The 18,051-nt window shown below is 43.8% G+C and overlaps 1 protein-coding gene across 5 annotated transcripts in view; it reads right to left on the bottom strand.

Moving 5' to 3' along the window:
* Positions 1–18,051, bottom strand: part of MARCHF8 (membrane associated ring-CH-type finger 8) — a 366,422-nt gene that overhangs the window by 79,552 nt on the left and 268,819 nt on the right. For all 5 annotated transcript variants that reach the window (XM_073585849.1, XM_073585847.1, XM_073585846.1 and 2 more), the window contains one exon: positions 1,272–1,322. In XM_073585849.1, the coding sequence (XP_073441950.1) occupies positions 1,272–1,322 (51 nt within the window). The remainder of the gene's footprint in view (positions 1–1,271; positions 1,323–18,051) is intronic.

The raw sequence follows: 18,051 nt of genomic DNA, 5'->3' as shown, positions 1-18,051 counted from the left end.
TGTTCATTACTGCCAATATACAAGTGCATTTCCTGAGAAAGGAAGTTCAAGTCTAAAGCAACCCCAGCGTCCAGTGTGAAAACTGCAAGATTTTGAATTTTTAATAAAGGTTGTGATACAGGGGGAAAAAAATATTACAAAAAATGTAAAAAAATATATATTTTGCCCCAAACCCAGATTTAAACAATATGTATGTCTTTACTAATATACTCCTGAATGTAAGTGTGTACCATTTTAAAGACAAGCTCCTTCATTTGGCAAGTCTTATCCTTAGAAAGGTTGTCAGCTACTTTAGCATTGATGACCTATCCTTAGGATAGGTCACCATCGTCTGATCGGTCGGGGTCCGACACCCGGCACCCCGCCAATCAGCTGTTATTGGAGTCTGCAAGAAGTACTCACTTGTGGAGCTGGCTGTCGTCTGATACTGGCCAACGCTTGGTACTACATATCAGCATCCTATTCAAAGCAATAGGAAGTGGATGTTCAGTACCCTGCGGTGGCGACTACCAGAATACGGCCAGCTCTGCAAGTGAGTACTTCCAGCCAGCGGAGGCCGCTGACACCTGTAACAGCTGATCGGGATGGGTGTTGGACCCCCTCTGATCAGATATCCTAAGTATAGGTCATCAATGCTAAAGTAGTGGACAGTCTCTTTAAGCTAGCAACTTGTGATGATCAGAGCTGTAAATTCAGAATAACTGAAGAGTCAAGTGCAAAGGTCAAATGTGTCTTCCTACCACTCAAAAAAGTGGAGGAAGAAAATCAATAAGCTGAAAAGATCCTAAGCTTTAGGCTATGTGCACACGCTGCGGTTCTGGCCGCAGCAGAACTGCAGCAGTTCTGCAGACAGTGTACAGTAGCATGTTATCCTATGGGATTTACAATCTGCTGTGCACATGCTGCGGATTTTTAACTGCGGAAAAGCTGCGGTTTTGAATCCGCAAAAAACAATTGACATGTCAATTGTTTCTGCGGATTCTGCTGCGGTTCGCCACCTATTCCATTGTCCAGGTGGCAAACCGCAGGGCAAAACCGCAGGCCATCTTACCTGCGGTTCAGCAGATAAAAATCCGCAGTGTGTGCACATAGCCTTAAAAAGAATGCATTTTTTGCACCCAAATATAGGATGATATTTCAATATTTGAGAATACCGATACTGAGATTTTATAGAGCTTCACAGTCATTGATTTACTATACGTGATGAGATAGTGACACCATGGTAATACTCACATGAACATACACATTAATAGAGAAAATAGTGACGTTACCTTGGAAATGTTACTGGACCGGCTGACTGATCGCCCCAGAGTCTTCTCATTCTGAAATGCAACATAAATGGAAAGACAATTGAGGTTTTCTGACAAAAAGTGGAAGAAAACACACACACTATAGTGCACATGAACAGTTGAACACAGATTTCTTCCCCTAATAGGACATTTGCCAGTTAGCAGGGTAGGAAATGGAATGGGACTACACATAGGGTTTTTTTGTAGTCTGTCGCCATGGAGACAAATACATACTAGCAGCATCTTCAAAACAGTTTACAAATTTTATGCTGATTTTTTATTATCTGTATTTGGAGCATTGAAGGAATTAAATGGTTGCAAAAGTGCAAACATCTCGTTTTCATGCCTTGCAATAGTTTTTGTAGATGGGACTCAGTGCGTTAGCACACTGTACGAGAAGACAGAAATGCCACAAGGAAAACATAAGAGAACTTAAAAATTTAATGAAATGTCACACTGGTCAGATAAACTCAGTATTTCATTATCTTTGAAAAAATATGTCACTTTCATATGTCTATTTTAGGGATGATTTTTACAGGAAATTTTCAGACTTGGCGTGTTCATACCATTTTTCACCCAACTCCCGACAAAATGAGGGAGGCTTGGCCAAGGCGACCCCTCACTCATCAAATTCATGACAAACCTTACACCACAAAATCTTACTCTAGGCATGCCAGTTCACGCCTTTGCCCGATTCATTAAAAAGGGTGCGTCTCTTAATAAATCCGATGCCTTACACTCCATCCCGCCCTATCATCTAGACTAGCCTGACAAAGAGGCACATGGCTCTTCAGTGCACCTGGGCCCCTAGCAAAAGAAAAAGGCAATTTCACAATTTATGTGGATTAACTGCAACCTTTTAAACCAGCTTTCTGTCTTTAAGGCCTCTTTCACACATCAGTATTCCTTGTCCATGTGGGGACAGTTTTCAAAGGTACCGGAGAAGCTTACACATTCAATTACGGCCGTGGGCAAAACACGCCAACATGCCCATTTTTAGACAGCAGAATGGGCTGCAAAACATCTCGCACATGTGCACCCTGATGACACACGGATGACATTGGCTGCTGAAGACCTCTGTGATCAGCACTAGCAGGGGAGAATGTTGAGTTGTATTCTCACTGTTACCAGCTGAGCAGGTGGCGGCTGATGAGAATATTTATCAGCCGCGGCATGCGCTATAAATAGATAAGAACATTACGTGGGATTTCTCTGAATTTTTGATAACCAGCCAGGCAAAACTGACAGCTGCTGGCTGCAATCCTAAGCTGCCAGCTTTAGCAAGGCTAGTTATTGAGAATAGAGCCTGTCATTTTTTTTATTATTTAAATAAATCATTTAAAAAAACAGTGTGGAGTCCCCCTCATTTTTGACAACCAGCCAAGCTAAAGCAGACAGCTGGGGGATGGTATTCTCAGGCTGGTAAGGGGCCATGGATATTGGCACCCCCAACCTAAAAATAGTCGTCCGCAAGCGCCCAGAAAAAGCGCATGTATTAGATGTGCCACTTCTGGCTCTTTGCCTGGCTCTTCCTACTTCCCCTATGGCAGTGACAAGTGGGGTTGATGTCACCACTGTAATCTATGTCTGGGGATGAGCAGTTTTCAACCTGGATGGTGCCAAGATGCGACAGTTCTGGCTGATAACCACTGAGGAATGAGCTACTGTGCGCACAGCGCATCAGTGAAAAGCGGAGACATCACCGAGGTTAACGCGGGTCACTGAGGCAGCGTTCACAGCCGGGCTGAATTCCAATGACCTTAGCACCGTGAGAAAAATTCAGCAAGTTCACCGTGAGCTCCTTCCTCAGTGATTCTCAGCCTGCATGGTCTTATCTTGGCACTGTCCAGGTAGAAAATAGTTTATCCCCAGACTTGGATTACGATATGGAACAGAACGACGGACAGGTGAGGGATATGGCTGTTTGTCATTTTTGTTTTATTGCAGGAGATGATGGTTTCATAACAGTATTTGCTATATTTTAAATAAAAAAGGAAAAGTGCGTTCTGATTTTATTTCAAATGAAGGACTTTATTAGGACTTTATTTACAATACAACTATAGGATTAGTAATGGATAGGTGTCTTCTAGACGTCTCTGCATTACTAAGCCATGGGCTTGATGTCACCAGACAATACATAGGTGACATCATCCCCCAAATATGATCCCCACTTGCCACTGCCAAAGGGCAAGTGGGAAAAGCCTGGGAAAGTGCCAGAATTAGCGCATCTAATAGATGTGCCTTTTCTAGGGCGGCTACGGGCTGCTATTTATAGGCTGGGGGACCAATATCCATTGCCCCTTACCAGCCTGAAAATGCCAGCACCCAGCTGTCTGCTTTAGCTTGGCTGGTTGTAAAAAAAAAAAAAAAAAAAAAAAAAAAAAAAAAAAAATGGGGTTGGGGGGGGACTTTTTTTTTTTACTATTTATTTGAATTATTAAAAAAAACACTACATGGGGACTCCTCTATTCTTGATAACCACCCTGCTAAAGCCAACAGCTGAGTGTTGCAGCCCGCAGCTGTCCATTTTGCCTGGCTGGTTATCAAAAATACAGGGGAACCCCATGTCATTTTTTAAAATTTATTTATAGCACAAGCGACGGCTAATGAATGCACTGATTCCCAGGTGCCGGTAAGTGTATTACAGATGCGGCACACGGTTGCCACACATATTAAACTCATGTACACAGATCTCTGACACTGTTCTTTCCAGAAATATCAAGATGTGTTAAAAAGCCTTAAGGTTGTGTGCCCATGATGAGTTTTTGGTGCACATTTTTGCTGCATCAAAAACGCAAGGTCCAGCAAAGTGGATGGTATTTATAGAAATCTCATGCCCAGTGTGCTCTCTTTTTACTCAGGGTATGTGTTTCATATCTGCAACATGTCAATTTCTCTTGCTGGGACGCTGAGTTTTAGATGTGGATTTTTCCCATAGACTTACATTACATGTGAAAATCTGCAGGTAAAAAAAAATGCACGTGTTTTTAGTGCATTTCCGCACCTGAAACACATAAAAAATGCACGTAATCTGCATATAACTATATCAGTAAAGTTTTGTCAAGTAGCCAGAAGTATCAAAAACAAAAGCAACTTTGTTTAAAACATAACAGAAAAAAACTGCAGCGTCAAAAAGGTGGTAGAAACAAAGGTAAAAAAAATGCCCTGAAAAACACAAGTAACCTAATTTACATAATAGAAGCAGAAATGGTGCAGAAAATCCGCAATGTCAAAAAGTCAACAAAAGCTCATTGTGGGTACGTAGCCTTATACTGTTATAGGTTGCAAGCTTTTTTTATGGAATCCTGTTTAATAGATAGAATTCTGTATCTGTATACATATACTTCACGATTCACAGATTCTTCAGTAACTCATTCATATTTTTACATCAATGTAAATAATCCCCGCCGAGGAGAGCATGTGTGACCGGTTAGCGGAGAACCAGTGTCTCACCGTACACACACTGACCGCATGGGTTCCTAAATGGATGCCAGTCACTGGAGGGATGCCATTAAGCACAGTGCTATACAGTTAAGGCCCCGTTACACATAACGATGTCCCAGCGATACCACAAATCATGCGACATGATGGGATCGCTGGGACATCGTTAGACAGCCCCTCCAGCGATCAGAACCAGCGAGCAAGCTGGTATCCAAGGTAAACATCGGGTTTCTAAGAGATGAAAAAACTGCCCAGGACGATCCAGCACGATCAGTGATACCCGGCGGGGGGGGGGGGGGGGGGTGCGGTCGCCGCTGGATGTCACGCACAGCGATATCGCTGGCGAGATCGCTGATGTGTCACAAAATCAGCGATCTCGCCAGCGATATTGCTGTGTGTAACGGAGCCTTTAGAAAGACCTTTTCGGGAAGTGTCCTTTATTGTCAAGAAATTTCTCTGGTATCCCCGCACAAAACAAACTGATGCAAGCAATTCTGATCCTGCAGGATGACATTATATACTATGCACTAACAAACTATTTTGGGCTTAAAGCTTGGAACTTGCTGCTTTTCCCATTCATTTATTAAAAATGTTAGGCGAGAATGTCGCTGGATTTAGCCTCTGCGATCACTTAAACACGTGTGGCTTTTACAGCAACCGGGTACGTGACCTGTAACTGGGTATATTTTGTCCTAGTCATAATTGGAAGATTTCACTGTCAACACTGCTGCGCCGCTAAAATCTCACCTCTGCAACCTCTAATTCTTACCAAATCTATGGTCATCACTTGGCAACTGAATGTCCCCATCTTTCAGGTGACTGATTTATCACAGACCAATGCATCCGCCAGCTGATTCCCTGTAATGCTTGTTATGTAGCGCGTGCAATGGAAATTTGTATTTATTTGTGTAGTTTATTTAACCCCTTAAGGCCCCGTCTCGCATAACGAGATCGTTAGCGAGATCGCTGAAACGTCACAGATTTTGTGAAGCAACAACGACCTTACTACGTGTGACACATAGTGGCGACCGACCCCCGTTGGATATCGCTGATCGTGCTCGAATGTCCTAGGCCATTTTTTGATCGTTGGCATCCCGCTGGGCAGCATGCATCGCTGTGTTTGACGCTGACGAGCGACCTCGTTGGCGACACAAAACTCAGGGACGCAGGCGTGAGTCGTCAGAATAGCTGCTGTGTGACAAGGTCCCAACGACCGCCGAAGTCGCTATATGGATCGCCATGTCGTTGAATAGATCTGCCTCTGGAATTCTCTTCCTGAGGAAGTGGTGATGGCCAACTCACTGAACGAATTTAAGAAAGGAATGGATGCTTTTCTTGTGAGTAACAGTATAGAAGGTTACGAATAACATAATATTATAGGTAGATAGTTGACCCAGCTTAGGGGAAGGAACTTTTTTCCCTATGGAGAAAATTGGCTTCTACTCTGTGGGTTTTTTGCCTTCCCCAGGATCAACAATGCAGAACAGCTGCACTAAAAACAGGCTGAACTAGATGGACATAAAGTCTTCCTTCAGCCTTCAAAACTATGTAACTAAGACTGTTTGACAGCTTACTAGCGACCATGTAGCGACGCACCAGCGATCCTTACCAGGTTGTATCATTGTCGGGATCGCTGGAGCTTCGCTAAGAGTAACGGTACCCTTAGTGACAAAGCCAATTTGCAACTTAATGACCAGGCCAATTTTTACAATTCTGACCACTGTCACTCTAGGAAGTTAGAACTCGAACGCTTTAACAGATCCCGCGAATTTTTTGTGACATTGTATTTCATGTTAGTGGTAAAATTTATTCGATATGACTGGCGTTTATTTATGAAAAAAAAAAAATGGAAATAAGCTGAAAATTTTTAAAATTTTGCAATTTTAAAATTTTTAATTTTTATGTATGCCCTTAAATCAGAGAGATATGTCACACAAAATAACATTTCACACATGTCTACTTTACATCAGCACAATTTTGGAAACAATTTTTTTTTCTTAGGAAGTTATAATGGTTAAAAGTTGACCAGCGATTTTTCATTTTTACAACAAAATTTACAAATCCATTTTTTTTTTCTAGGGACCACATCACATTTGGGATCAATATGACAGAAAATACCCAAAAGTGATACCATTCTAAAAACTGCACCCCTCAAGGTGCTCAAAACCACATTCAAGTTTATTAACCCTTTACGTGCTTCACAGGAACTGAAGCAATGTGGTAGGAAAAAATTAATATTTAACTTTTTTTTTGTAGGGATTCGCTCTGGTAGGTAATGGCAGGGCTGCAGTAACGAGGCAACACACAGGCTTAAAGTCCAATTTCAGTGGTTTAATGACACGTTGCAAACAGCAGGTTAACAGAAAGTAAGGAAAAAACATATACAAGGAAAAAACATATACTCCAGCTTGGAGAACCACTGGTCCCAGACTCACTCCTCGCACGGGACGGGCTTAACTAAGCGGCTGCCAGGTCCACGGCATCCGCCAGGTGCCATTCCCAGGGTTGTGGAGAGTCTTGCTGCTATAGTCCTGCGGTACGGGGATCCTGTATACAAGTTCAGGCTAAGTCCAGCCAAGTTCCTGTAACTTACAGAGACACACTCAGCATGTGCCAAACACCAACCTCCATTACATAGCCCATAACCCCTCCCACAAGTGAGGTAGACATCACATGGGCTGATCACGTGACAACAACATCATTACAGGTCCTGTCTTTAGGGAAAAACCCGGCCAAACATTAATCAGCTGGGAGAAATGTATCTCCCATCCAGTAAAACACCCTTTACTGTACCACATACCTCCCTCCTATGTTCAACCCTAAGGGGGTGGACACATGACATACAGTGAACTCTGAACGGGGCATCTACTTTCCCCTGTAGTCTGCCTGCCCGATGTTCTACTGAAAATTTAAAATTTTGCAGGGACAGGAACCACCTGGTGGACTCAGGTATTCCTTTCCTTAGCTTGACTCATCCACGTAAGAGGGCAATGATCTGTCACCAACCGAAATGTTCTCCCCAGCAAATAGTAGCGCAATGACTCCAGTGCCCACTTGATGGCCAGGCACTCTCTCTCCACAATACTGTAGCTGGTTTCACCTGGGGTAAGCTTCCAGCTTAGGAAACTAACTGGATGCTCTTCCCCGTTAACCTCCTGAGACAGCACTGCCCCGAGCCCTATCTCAGAGGCATCCGTCTGCACAATGAACTCTTTTTTGAAATTTGGAGTGATCAGGACTGGTGTACCACACAGTGCCCCTTTTAACTTTGTAAAGGCCTCCTCTAACTGATCATTTCAGTGGACCATCACAGATTTCCTCCCTTTTAAGCAGTCTGTTAAAGGCGCAGACAGGGTTGCAAAGTTGGGAATGAACCGCCTGTAAAATCCCACCAAACCTAAAAAGGCTTTCACCTGTTTTGTTGTGAGGGGACGGGGCCAGTTCTGAATTGCCTCCACTTTGTTTACTTGAGGCTTGAGAACTCCTCTCCCAATGATGTAACCCAAGTACCGAGCTTCCTCCAACCCTATGGAACACTTCTTTTGGATGACAGTTAGCACTGCTTGTCGCAGAGAGTCTATCACTGCCTGCACTTTCGCTAAGTGACTTTACCAGTCAGTGCTGTACACCATAATATCATCTAGATAGGCTGAGGCATAGCGGTGATGGGGACGGAGAACAATATCCATTAATCGCTGGAACGTTGCTGGTGCGCCATGCAACCCAAAGGGTAATACCTTATACTGGAACAGCCCCTCAGGTGTTACAAAAGCCATTTTTTCCTTCGCCGCCTCTGTGAGGGGTACCTGCCAGTAACCTTTGTGAGGTTCAGAGTTGTAAAATACCGTGCTTGCCCAAATTGCTCCATCAACTCGTCAACCCGGGGCATAGGGTAGGCGTCAAACTTTGAAATGTCATTAAGTTCATTAATCATTACAGAATCTTAGAGACCCATCAGGCTTGGGTCTTAGGACTATTGGGCTGGCCCACTCACTTTGGGACTCTTCTATGACCCCTATCTGTAGCATAGTTTTTACCTCTTCCGAGATGGCTTGTCGCCGGGCACCCGATATGGCTTTAGTCGGACTTTGGCTCCATGACAATGTCATGTTGGATTAGGGAGGTGCGTCCGGGGAGCTCCGAAAAAACATCTGTATTTCGGCTAATGAACTCCCGGACCTCCTGAACCTGTCTAGGAGACAAAGTGTCTGCAATTTTGACTGCGGGTTGGGCTTCTCCTGCCTCGTCCCGAGATGATGGAGCCTTCTCCATCTGAAACGCAGGCAGCAGACTATCCCCACCAAGGTTTTCTTTCCCTGGTTTAAGCATATTAACATGGTAAACCTGTTCTGTCTTTCTCCGTCCTGGCTGGTGTACCTTGTAGTCTACTAGCCCCACCTTTTCCATAATCTCGTAGGGTCCCTGCCAAATTGCAAGAAATTTGCTATCTACGGTAGGCACAAGTACCAACACCTGATCCCCAGGGCTAAAGGTTCTTACCCGAGCCCCCCCGGTTATAGACCCGACTCTGTGACTGTTGTGCTGCCTCCATATGTTCCCGGACTAAGGGTAGGACTGTCTCCATTCTTTCTTGCATTTTTGCAACATGTTCTATCACACTTTTGTGGGGGGTAGGTTGGTTCTCCCAGGCCTCTTTGGCTATATCGAGTAAGCCCCGTGGATGTCTGCCGTACAATAGCTCAAAGGGCGAGAACCCCGTAGATGCCTGAGGCACCTCCCACACTGCAAACAAATATGGCAATAAGAGATCCCATTCCTTCCCATCTTTGGAAACTGCTTTTTTTAACATGTTCTTCAGAGTCTTATTGAATCTTTCTACCAGACCATCTGTTTGGGTATGATAGACCGACGTGCGCAACTGTTTAACATTTAGCAAACGGCAGAGTTCCTTCATAATTTTTGACATAAATGGGGTTCCCTGGTCTGTTAAAATTTCTTGAGGAATTCCCACCGGCGAAAACATACCCATGAGTTCCTTTGCTATAAGCTTAGCTGATGTGTGGCGCAGAGGAATGGCCTCACTATATTGGGTAGCATAATCTAGAACTACTAAGATGTGTTGGTGTCCTGTTGCTGACTTATTGAGAGGCCCGACCAGATCCATTGCCACTCTCTCGAAGGGTATCTCTATGATTGGTAAAGGCACCAAAGGACTCCAAAAGTGAGGCTGGGGACTGGTTACCTGGCACACTGGACAGGAATTACAGTACCATTTAACTTCTTCATGGACCCCTAGCTAGTAGAACCGCTGCAGAATTCGGTCTAGGGTTTTCTTTTGGCCCAAATGCCCCCCCAAGTACATGCGCTAAGTCCAATACCAGCCTACGATATGCCTGAGGTACCAGTAACTGTTCTACCGTTTCCTCATGTATTTTCTCCACTCGGTACAACAAATCTTGGTTCAGCTCAAAGCGTGGCAACACTGTAGCTGCCCAGGTTGTTGCGGTTCCCCATTAACAAACAGTACATTTTCTCTGGCCCGGGCCAAAGTTGGGTCTCTGAGTTGCGCCGTACCAAAATTGTCACCTGCTACATTCAAGTCTGACAACTCCGGGCCCGGCGGCAAGTCTTCCACCTCTCCAGCCAATACTACTATGGGAGAATTCTTCCCCTCCTCCACCGAAGGGAAGGTTACCCCTACCGCCAGCACTTCTTCCTCTGGGCCACCCGGTTCATGCCCCACTTCTGGAGAATGTAACCTGGTTGCCTCTGGTGCCGGCAGTTGCTCCGTGGGTGGGACAACAGATGGCCACAGCACAGAAAATAAAGGAAAGTCTCTTCCAATTATAACTTCATAATGCAGATTAGTCATAACTCCCACCTTGTGGCACTGCCTTCCCGCTGGCGTGTTTATCACCACTAGTGCAGTGGGATAGTCTTTTACACAACACCCCTATGTTCCGACCCGTATACTCGCTGGTTTGTATCCAGCTGGCTCATACCAGGGATACAAGACTCCCTGAGTCAAATAGGGCCACAGCCGGAGTGCCTTCCATTTCAACCAGACACAAATGTTCCATATTGGGACCTTTCGGGGTGCCCATTGCACACATCGGTTCGGCATAGTGAGACTGGCGGTGCCCAAAGTTTGTGTCCATGGGCTCAGCCAGGTGGGGGCAATCAGCTCTCATATGACCTGTTTCCTGACACCGCCAGCAGATTATGGGGCTCCTTACTTCCACAGGTAAGTCCTGAGCGGCCTTCCTGTGCTCTGCTCGCCGAACCAGGGGTGGAGACTTAGGGAACCTTCCTGTTACCTTCCGGGTAGTCCCTCCCTGTAGCTCTTTGGTAGCCCCATACCTTTCTATGAGGTCTATCATCTGCATGGCAGTACTAGGGGATGTCTGTCACTATGCGGTCCAGCATGGCCGTGGGGGACAACACTTCAGGCTGCAACCACTTTAACAGGTGCATCAGGTTGTAATGCAGGGACCGAGCCGGCTTGGAGGGGGTAAATGCCCGCTGGGACCGAACTAACACATTTACCCCAAGACGTGCCAGTATCTCACCCTTAGCGACCGTGGAGTCCACCCTTTGCTCCATGGGTAGGTCCTGATACACTTTCAAAGGTCCTGGGGCAAGAAACGGAGCGATGATTTCTGCCCACTGGTCCCGGGGTAGCTTCTCTCTCTCAGCGACTCTTTCAAACATATCCAGGTACGCCTCCACATCGTCTGACTTCTCCATTTTGGGAACCGCTGTACGAACCGCTAACCGGACATCATGGATTCCCCGGTTAGTTCCTTTTGTCTGCACTGTCGTGATATGCTGTATCAACAGCTGATTGGTTTCCTGCTGCTGCATAGCCTGCTGCTGCTGTCTCATGGCCTCTATGAGCATTTTTACCGTGGCCTCCATTTCTGGAAAGTTCCCCTCCTGGGTCTGTGCCACTCGTTTCACCCAGGACATAGGCTGGGGTACAAATCAAAAATAAGAAAAACAGCCTGGCCTCACTGCGATTACCCGCATTCTCCACCAATTGTGGGGATTCGCTCTGGTAGGTAATGGCAGGGCTGCAACAACGAGGCAACACACAGTCTTAAAGTCCAATTTCAGTGGATTAATGTCACGTTGCAAACAGCAGGTTAACAGAAAGTAAGGAAAAACATAAATATACTCCAGCTTGGAGAACCACTGGTCCCAGACTCACCCCTTGCATGGGACGGACTTAACAAAGCGGCTTATTTCATGAAACATCAGCCCCAATGAAGAGATCCAAGAAAAAATGCATAAAGTATAAATTTTATTGATATTAAATTTAAAATATGCATAAAAAATTAGGCACAGAATATGTACAAAATAGTGCAACCAGAAGGGGGCACCAAAGCAACACTTCATATCAAACAATGTAAAGTCTCAATGTGAAAGTACATCAAAGGATTTGAATATAAGGCATACCCAAATATATTAAACGTAACAAACGTCACATATTACACCGGGTCAGTATAGATCACGGGTAAAAAGATAGGCTGATTAATTAGAATAACATGAAAAGGCATTAAGGGTGTCTCAAAAAGATTAACTCGCCCAAAAACACATATAAAGAATCAGATTCCCATGGAGGAGTAACCGCTACAAAAACCGCTGTAAGTTATACCTGAGATGGTTGCCAAGAGTCCAGGTAAGTGAGCAGTGTGTGTGCCCCATCGCTCGTTTCGGGGGCGTATCCAACAGGGGTGTGGGAGGATTTTTATACCGTAAGATGGCCAATTAAAGCGCTGGATATAATGAGGGGAAAGTGCACGCCCCGGAAGAAGCCGCGGGCGAAACGCGCGTCGGGGCGAGGGGGCACACTGCTCACTTACCAGGACTCTTGGCAACCATCTCAGGTATAACTTACAGCAGTTTTTGTAGCGGTTACTCCTCCATTGGAATCTGATTCGCACTATTTGCACTATTTTGTACGTATTCTGTGCCTAATTTTTTATGCATAATTTAAATTTAATATCAATAAAATGTATACATTATGCATTTTTTATTGGGTCCCTTCATTGGGGCTGTTTCATGACATCAGTCGTCCATTTTTGTGTGTTTATGTTCATTGAAGTGCCATGTGCTGAATTTAATTGTGGGACTAATTCTGTGCCTATATTAACTGTCTATATTAACTAAGCGGCTGCCAGGTCCGCAGCATCCGCCAGGTGCCATTCCCAGGGTTGTTGAGAGTCTTGCTGCTATAGTCCTGCAGCACAGGGATCCTGTATACAAGTCCAGGCTAAGTCCAGCCAAGTTCCTGTAACTTCCAGACACACAATCACCATGTGCCAAACTCCACTACATAGCCCATAACCCCTCCCACAAGTGAGGTGGAGATCACATGGGCTGATCACGTGACCATGACATCATCGCAGGTCCTGTCTTTAGGGAAAAACCCAGCCAAACATTAATCTGCTGGGAGAAATGTATCTCCCATCCAGTAAAACACCCTTTACTGTACCACATTTTTTGCAAACATTTTACTTCAGAACCAATTTTTTTTTTATTTTCACAACTGTAAAAAGAGAAAATGAACCACAAAATTTGCTGTGCAATTTCTCCTGAATACGCCGATACCTCATATGTGGGGGTAAATCACTGTTTGGGTGCACGGCAGAGCTTGGAAGGGAAGGAGCGCCATTTGACTTTTTCAATGCAGAATTGACTGGAATTGAGATCGGACACCATGTTGCGTTTGCAGAGTTCCTGACGTGCCTAAACAGTGAAAACCCCCCACAAGTGACACCATTTTCGAAACTAGACCCCTTAAGGAACTTATCTAGATGTGTGATGTTCACTTTGAACCTCCAAGTGCTTCACAGAAGTTTATAACGTAGAGCCGCGAAAATAGAAAAAAAAATGTCCGCAAAAATGATCTTTTCGCCCCCAAGTTTTTAATTTCAAAAGGGTAACAGGTGAAATTGGACCCCAAAAGTTGTTGTCCAGTTTCTCCTGAATACGCTGGTACCCCATAAGTGGGGGAAACCACTGTTTGGGCGCATGGCAGAGCTCAAAAAGGAAGGAGCACCGTTTTGGAATGCAGACTTTGATGGAAAGGTCTGCGGGAAGTCTTGTTGCGTTTGCAGAGCCCCTGATGTGCCTAAACAGTAGAAACCCTCAACAAGTGACCCCATTTTGGAAACTAGACCACCCAAGGAACTTATAAAGATGTGTTGTGAGAACTTTGAACCCTCAAGTGTTTCACTAAAGCTTATAATGCAGAGCAGTGAAAATAAAAAATATTTTTTTTCCACAAAAATGATTTTTAGCCCGCAATTTTTTATTTTCCCAAGGGTAACATGAGAAATTAGACCCCCAAAGTTGTTGTGCAATCTGTCCTGAGTTTGCTGATGCCCCATATGTTAGGGTTAACCACTGTTTGGGCACACGTTGGGGCTCGGAAGGGAGGGAGCACCATTTGACTTTTTGAACACAAAATTGGCTGGAATCAATGGTGGTGTCAGGTTGCGGTTGGAAACCCCCTGTGCCTAAACAGTGGAAACCCCTCAATTCTAACTCCAACCCTAGCCCTAATCCCAACCCTAACCCCAACACACTCCTAACCCTAATCCCAACCATTACCCTAACCCCTACCATAACTCTAACCACAAACCTAACCCCAATAAAACCCTTATCCGTAATCCCAACCCTACTCCCAACTCTAACCCTAATCCTAACTCCAACACTAATGTTAACCCTAATTCCAACCCTAACCCTAATGGGAAAGTGAAAATATATTTTCTTTATTTCATTATTTTTCCCTAATTAAAGGGGGTGATAAGGGGGGGTTATTTACTATTTTTTCTATTTTGATCACTGTGATAGGGACTATCACATTGACCAAAATGAACCAAGAGGAAAAATCTTCCTATCGTTGCCAGGTGCCTGCCGGCCGATCTCGGTCGGCGCACTGCCCATTCCATTTTCTTCCTCGAAGAAGATGGCGGCGCCCATCGGGGGAAGTAGAAGGGCCGAGGAGCACCGGGATCTGGGGATCGGGGACCCTATTTCTCTATCCTCTGTTGTGCAATAACATCAGAGGAGAGAGAGATTAAATGACACATCAGACTTTTTCATGCGGTCGCAGTTGTAGGTTAATAACGCGATCGCAAAACAGACTCGAATCATGTTCTCTGGGGTCTCGGCTACCCCCGGCAGCCGAGACACCAGATAAAACTCCACTCTGCGGGGCGTTAATTAAATACCCTTAACTACTGTTGAATGCCATTATGGACTGCTCCTAATCTGACTCCCTTGATGAGCCCTGATATTGGGAGGGGGTGAAACGCATAGGGACAATGCTATTAGGACTGGATTCAGATAACTAACCTATTATGGTTTGTGCTGGGCATGCGTTTTTTCTATGGTTTCTTATGTCTGTTTTGGACTCTAAAATTGAGATACAGCATTCCTACATCTAATAAGGACTATGAGGTATTGAGCATGCTCAGATATTTACTAACTGTGTGGCTTAGGTATTGTGGATTTATTTACTCCATGTGCACTTCATGGTAAGAGCCCATTATTTTTGAGGGAAAGTTTTTAGACTAGTAATTTATCCAGGTAGTGGAACTCTTGGCCAACTAGTACTTTATATGGCCCAGTTTACGGGATAACTACTTGGCGAAGAATACCTCTGATTGAGGGTCAGTCTATATAGGCACTTCTAAGATATATTTGTATATTAAATTAGTGAGCTATATCTTGAGTTCATGTTGCCTTACTTTGGGAAACAGTGTTGTCTCCTTTAAGATACTAAAACCCTCATTGGCTACTAAGTTTTTTCTTCTTTTTTGGTAGGGTGGTGATAGGTTTTGTTTTCATTTTTGTTTTGTCTTTATTCCAACAGAATTATTTTTATATTGTGAAATAAAACTACTGTATATATATATATATATATATATATATATATATATATATATATATATATATATATATATATATATATATATATATATATGTGTGTAAGAGGGATTATTGTGCTATACCTTCCTGTTCGGACAGTATATATCGTCTTTATAACCTATCTTAGGTGATGTTAGTTTAATATCTGGCTATATACTGTATATATCCAGCCTAAGTAAGAGAATTTATGAAAGTTTATGTTTTTTTGTTATGGTGTACCTTTGGAGGTAGACTCTTGTGGATTTTGAAATGTGTTTCGGACCATGCTATTGGCTGCAACACAAACCCAAAGCATGATTTATCGAACCCCATGATTAATGGTTAGCAAGATCTTATTTTCCTGAAATTGTGTGCCCTTTTTTCTCCACACATACCTTTGATCATTGTTGCCAAAGAGTTCTAATTTAATCTCATTGGTCCACAGAACTTGTTGCCAAAATGCATCAGTCTTGTTTAAATGGCCTTTTGCATACTTATGATGCTGAATTTTATGATGAAGACGCAGGACAGGTTTTCTTCTGATGACTCGACAATGAAGGCCATATTTGGGCAGGCGTCTTTGAACAGTAGAACAATGTACCACAACTCCAAAGTCTGCTAAATCTTTCGGAAGGTCTTTTGCAGTCAAGAGGGGATTCTGATTTGCCTCTCTAGCAATCCTACAAAGAAGCTCTCTCTGAAATTTTGATTGGTCTTCCAGACCTTATCTTGATGTCCACTGTTCCTGTTAACTGCTATTTCTTAATTACATTTTGAACTGAGGAAAGGGCAACTTGAAAACGCTTTGCTGTCTTCTTAAGCCATAACCCCAACAGGCTAATTAAGGTATGAAACCTTGGCTAAAGTTACCTGAGCACAAATCTCTGACAGCGCCCACATTTATGTATCGGCCCATTTTAATTTTTATAATTTACAAAATGTAAAAGATTATCGTGTGTGCTTATATATATTTTATTGCTTAAAATACAAAGGAAACGTGTTATCTTTAACTTTAATGAGAAAATGGAAAACGGTCTTAGGAGCGCAGGAAAGTGACTCAGACAAGAGATGGGTTTAAACCACGTGTTTCAACGGAGGATCCGTCTTCATCAAGTGGAAGTGACTTCCACCTGATGAAGACGGATCCTCTGTCGAAACGCGTTATGGTTTAAACCCATCTCTTGTCTGAGTCTCTTCCTGCATTCCTAAGACCGTTTTTCATTTTCTCATTGCTACTATCCTCCATTGGAGGTTTTCGGCTGGAGCTGCGGTGGAGAACTGACATCCTTGTCTGCCCCTGGGTTGCTTCCTAAGCGCTCCTGCATGACCGCTTATCACTAACTCTTATCTTTAACTTTAAGTCTTTTAGAGATCATTTCATCTTCAACTTGCTTAATTAACTGTTCACATTAATAGTAATTTTAACCAAGGGTGCCCAAACTTTTACATGCCACTGTATGTGGCAGAACATTCCCCATTGAATGGCAGAAAAATAAGATGCATTACTAATGTAAAAAAGAAAAAACGTACACATTTGCGCTCTTAACAAAGGAGTTGTGGCATGATAACAATTACCTATCCATGGAGGTTGCTGTGTGCTGGGGTCTCACTAATCATGTGAACAAAGGTCCAGAGTCCACTGGAGGAATGTAGCATTAGTTGAGCACTTGAGCGGTCACTCCATTCATTGTCTATGGAACTGACAAACAGCGGAACATTGTACTCGGCTATTTCAGTGTCTTATAGTCAATGAAGAGAGCAGTAGTGTGCATGCTGCACTGATGCTCCATTCAAATGGAGGACTTGGGACCCCAGTGATTCGCTACTCATCAAAGAGTCAGAACTCTAATTTTGGTACAATCCCTTTTAAGAGGTTTTGCTACTATAAAATGCTATCATTTTAATAAAGCAAGAGTTTCCTTGATTACAGACAACAGTCACAACCACTGTGGTTAGAAACCAATTAATTAGTCTGCTTGTTTTTGTTTTTTTTTGCTAACCAACGTACAACAGAAGAGAGGGAGAGTGGAAGGGAGTATTGCATAAAGGGGTATTCTAAAGATTGATAGTTATCCGCTATCCATGGGATAGGTCCCAGATTGCTGGGAAACCACCGATCCCGAGGACTGAAGAGCCACGTGTGAATGAAGAGGTAGTCAATCATGTGCACTCATTCACTCTTGTACTAGTGCAACACTCTGCAATCCAATTAGAATTGACTAGAGCAGCAATGTGCATGATCGAGTATTCCACAGGGATCCCTGGTTCTTGGAACAATGGGGGTCCCAGCAGTCAGACACCTAGTGATAGGGAAGTTCTCTCATTCTATGAATAGAACTTTTAAACATGAGAATACCCATTAACCACAGGATCAGACAACATTCTGGATTTGTGTGTAGTCTGTTACCATGGACACACATCAGTCTACCCAAAGTTGTAA

Source organism: Dendrobates tinctorius, unplaced genomic scaffold (assembly GCF_039654945.1).
Source record: "Dendrobates tinctorius isolate UK_male_01 unplaced genomic scaffold, ASM3965494v1 ptg000089l, whole genome shotgun sequence".
Lineage (NCBI taxonomy): Eukaryota > Metazoa > Chordata > Amphibia > Anura > Dendrobatidae > Dendrobates > Dendrobates tinctorius.
Note: the sequence above shows the minus strand (reverse complement) of the source record. Positions and strands in the feature narration are given on the sequence as shown.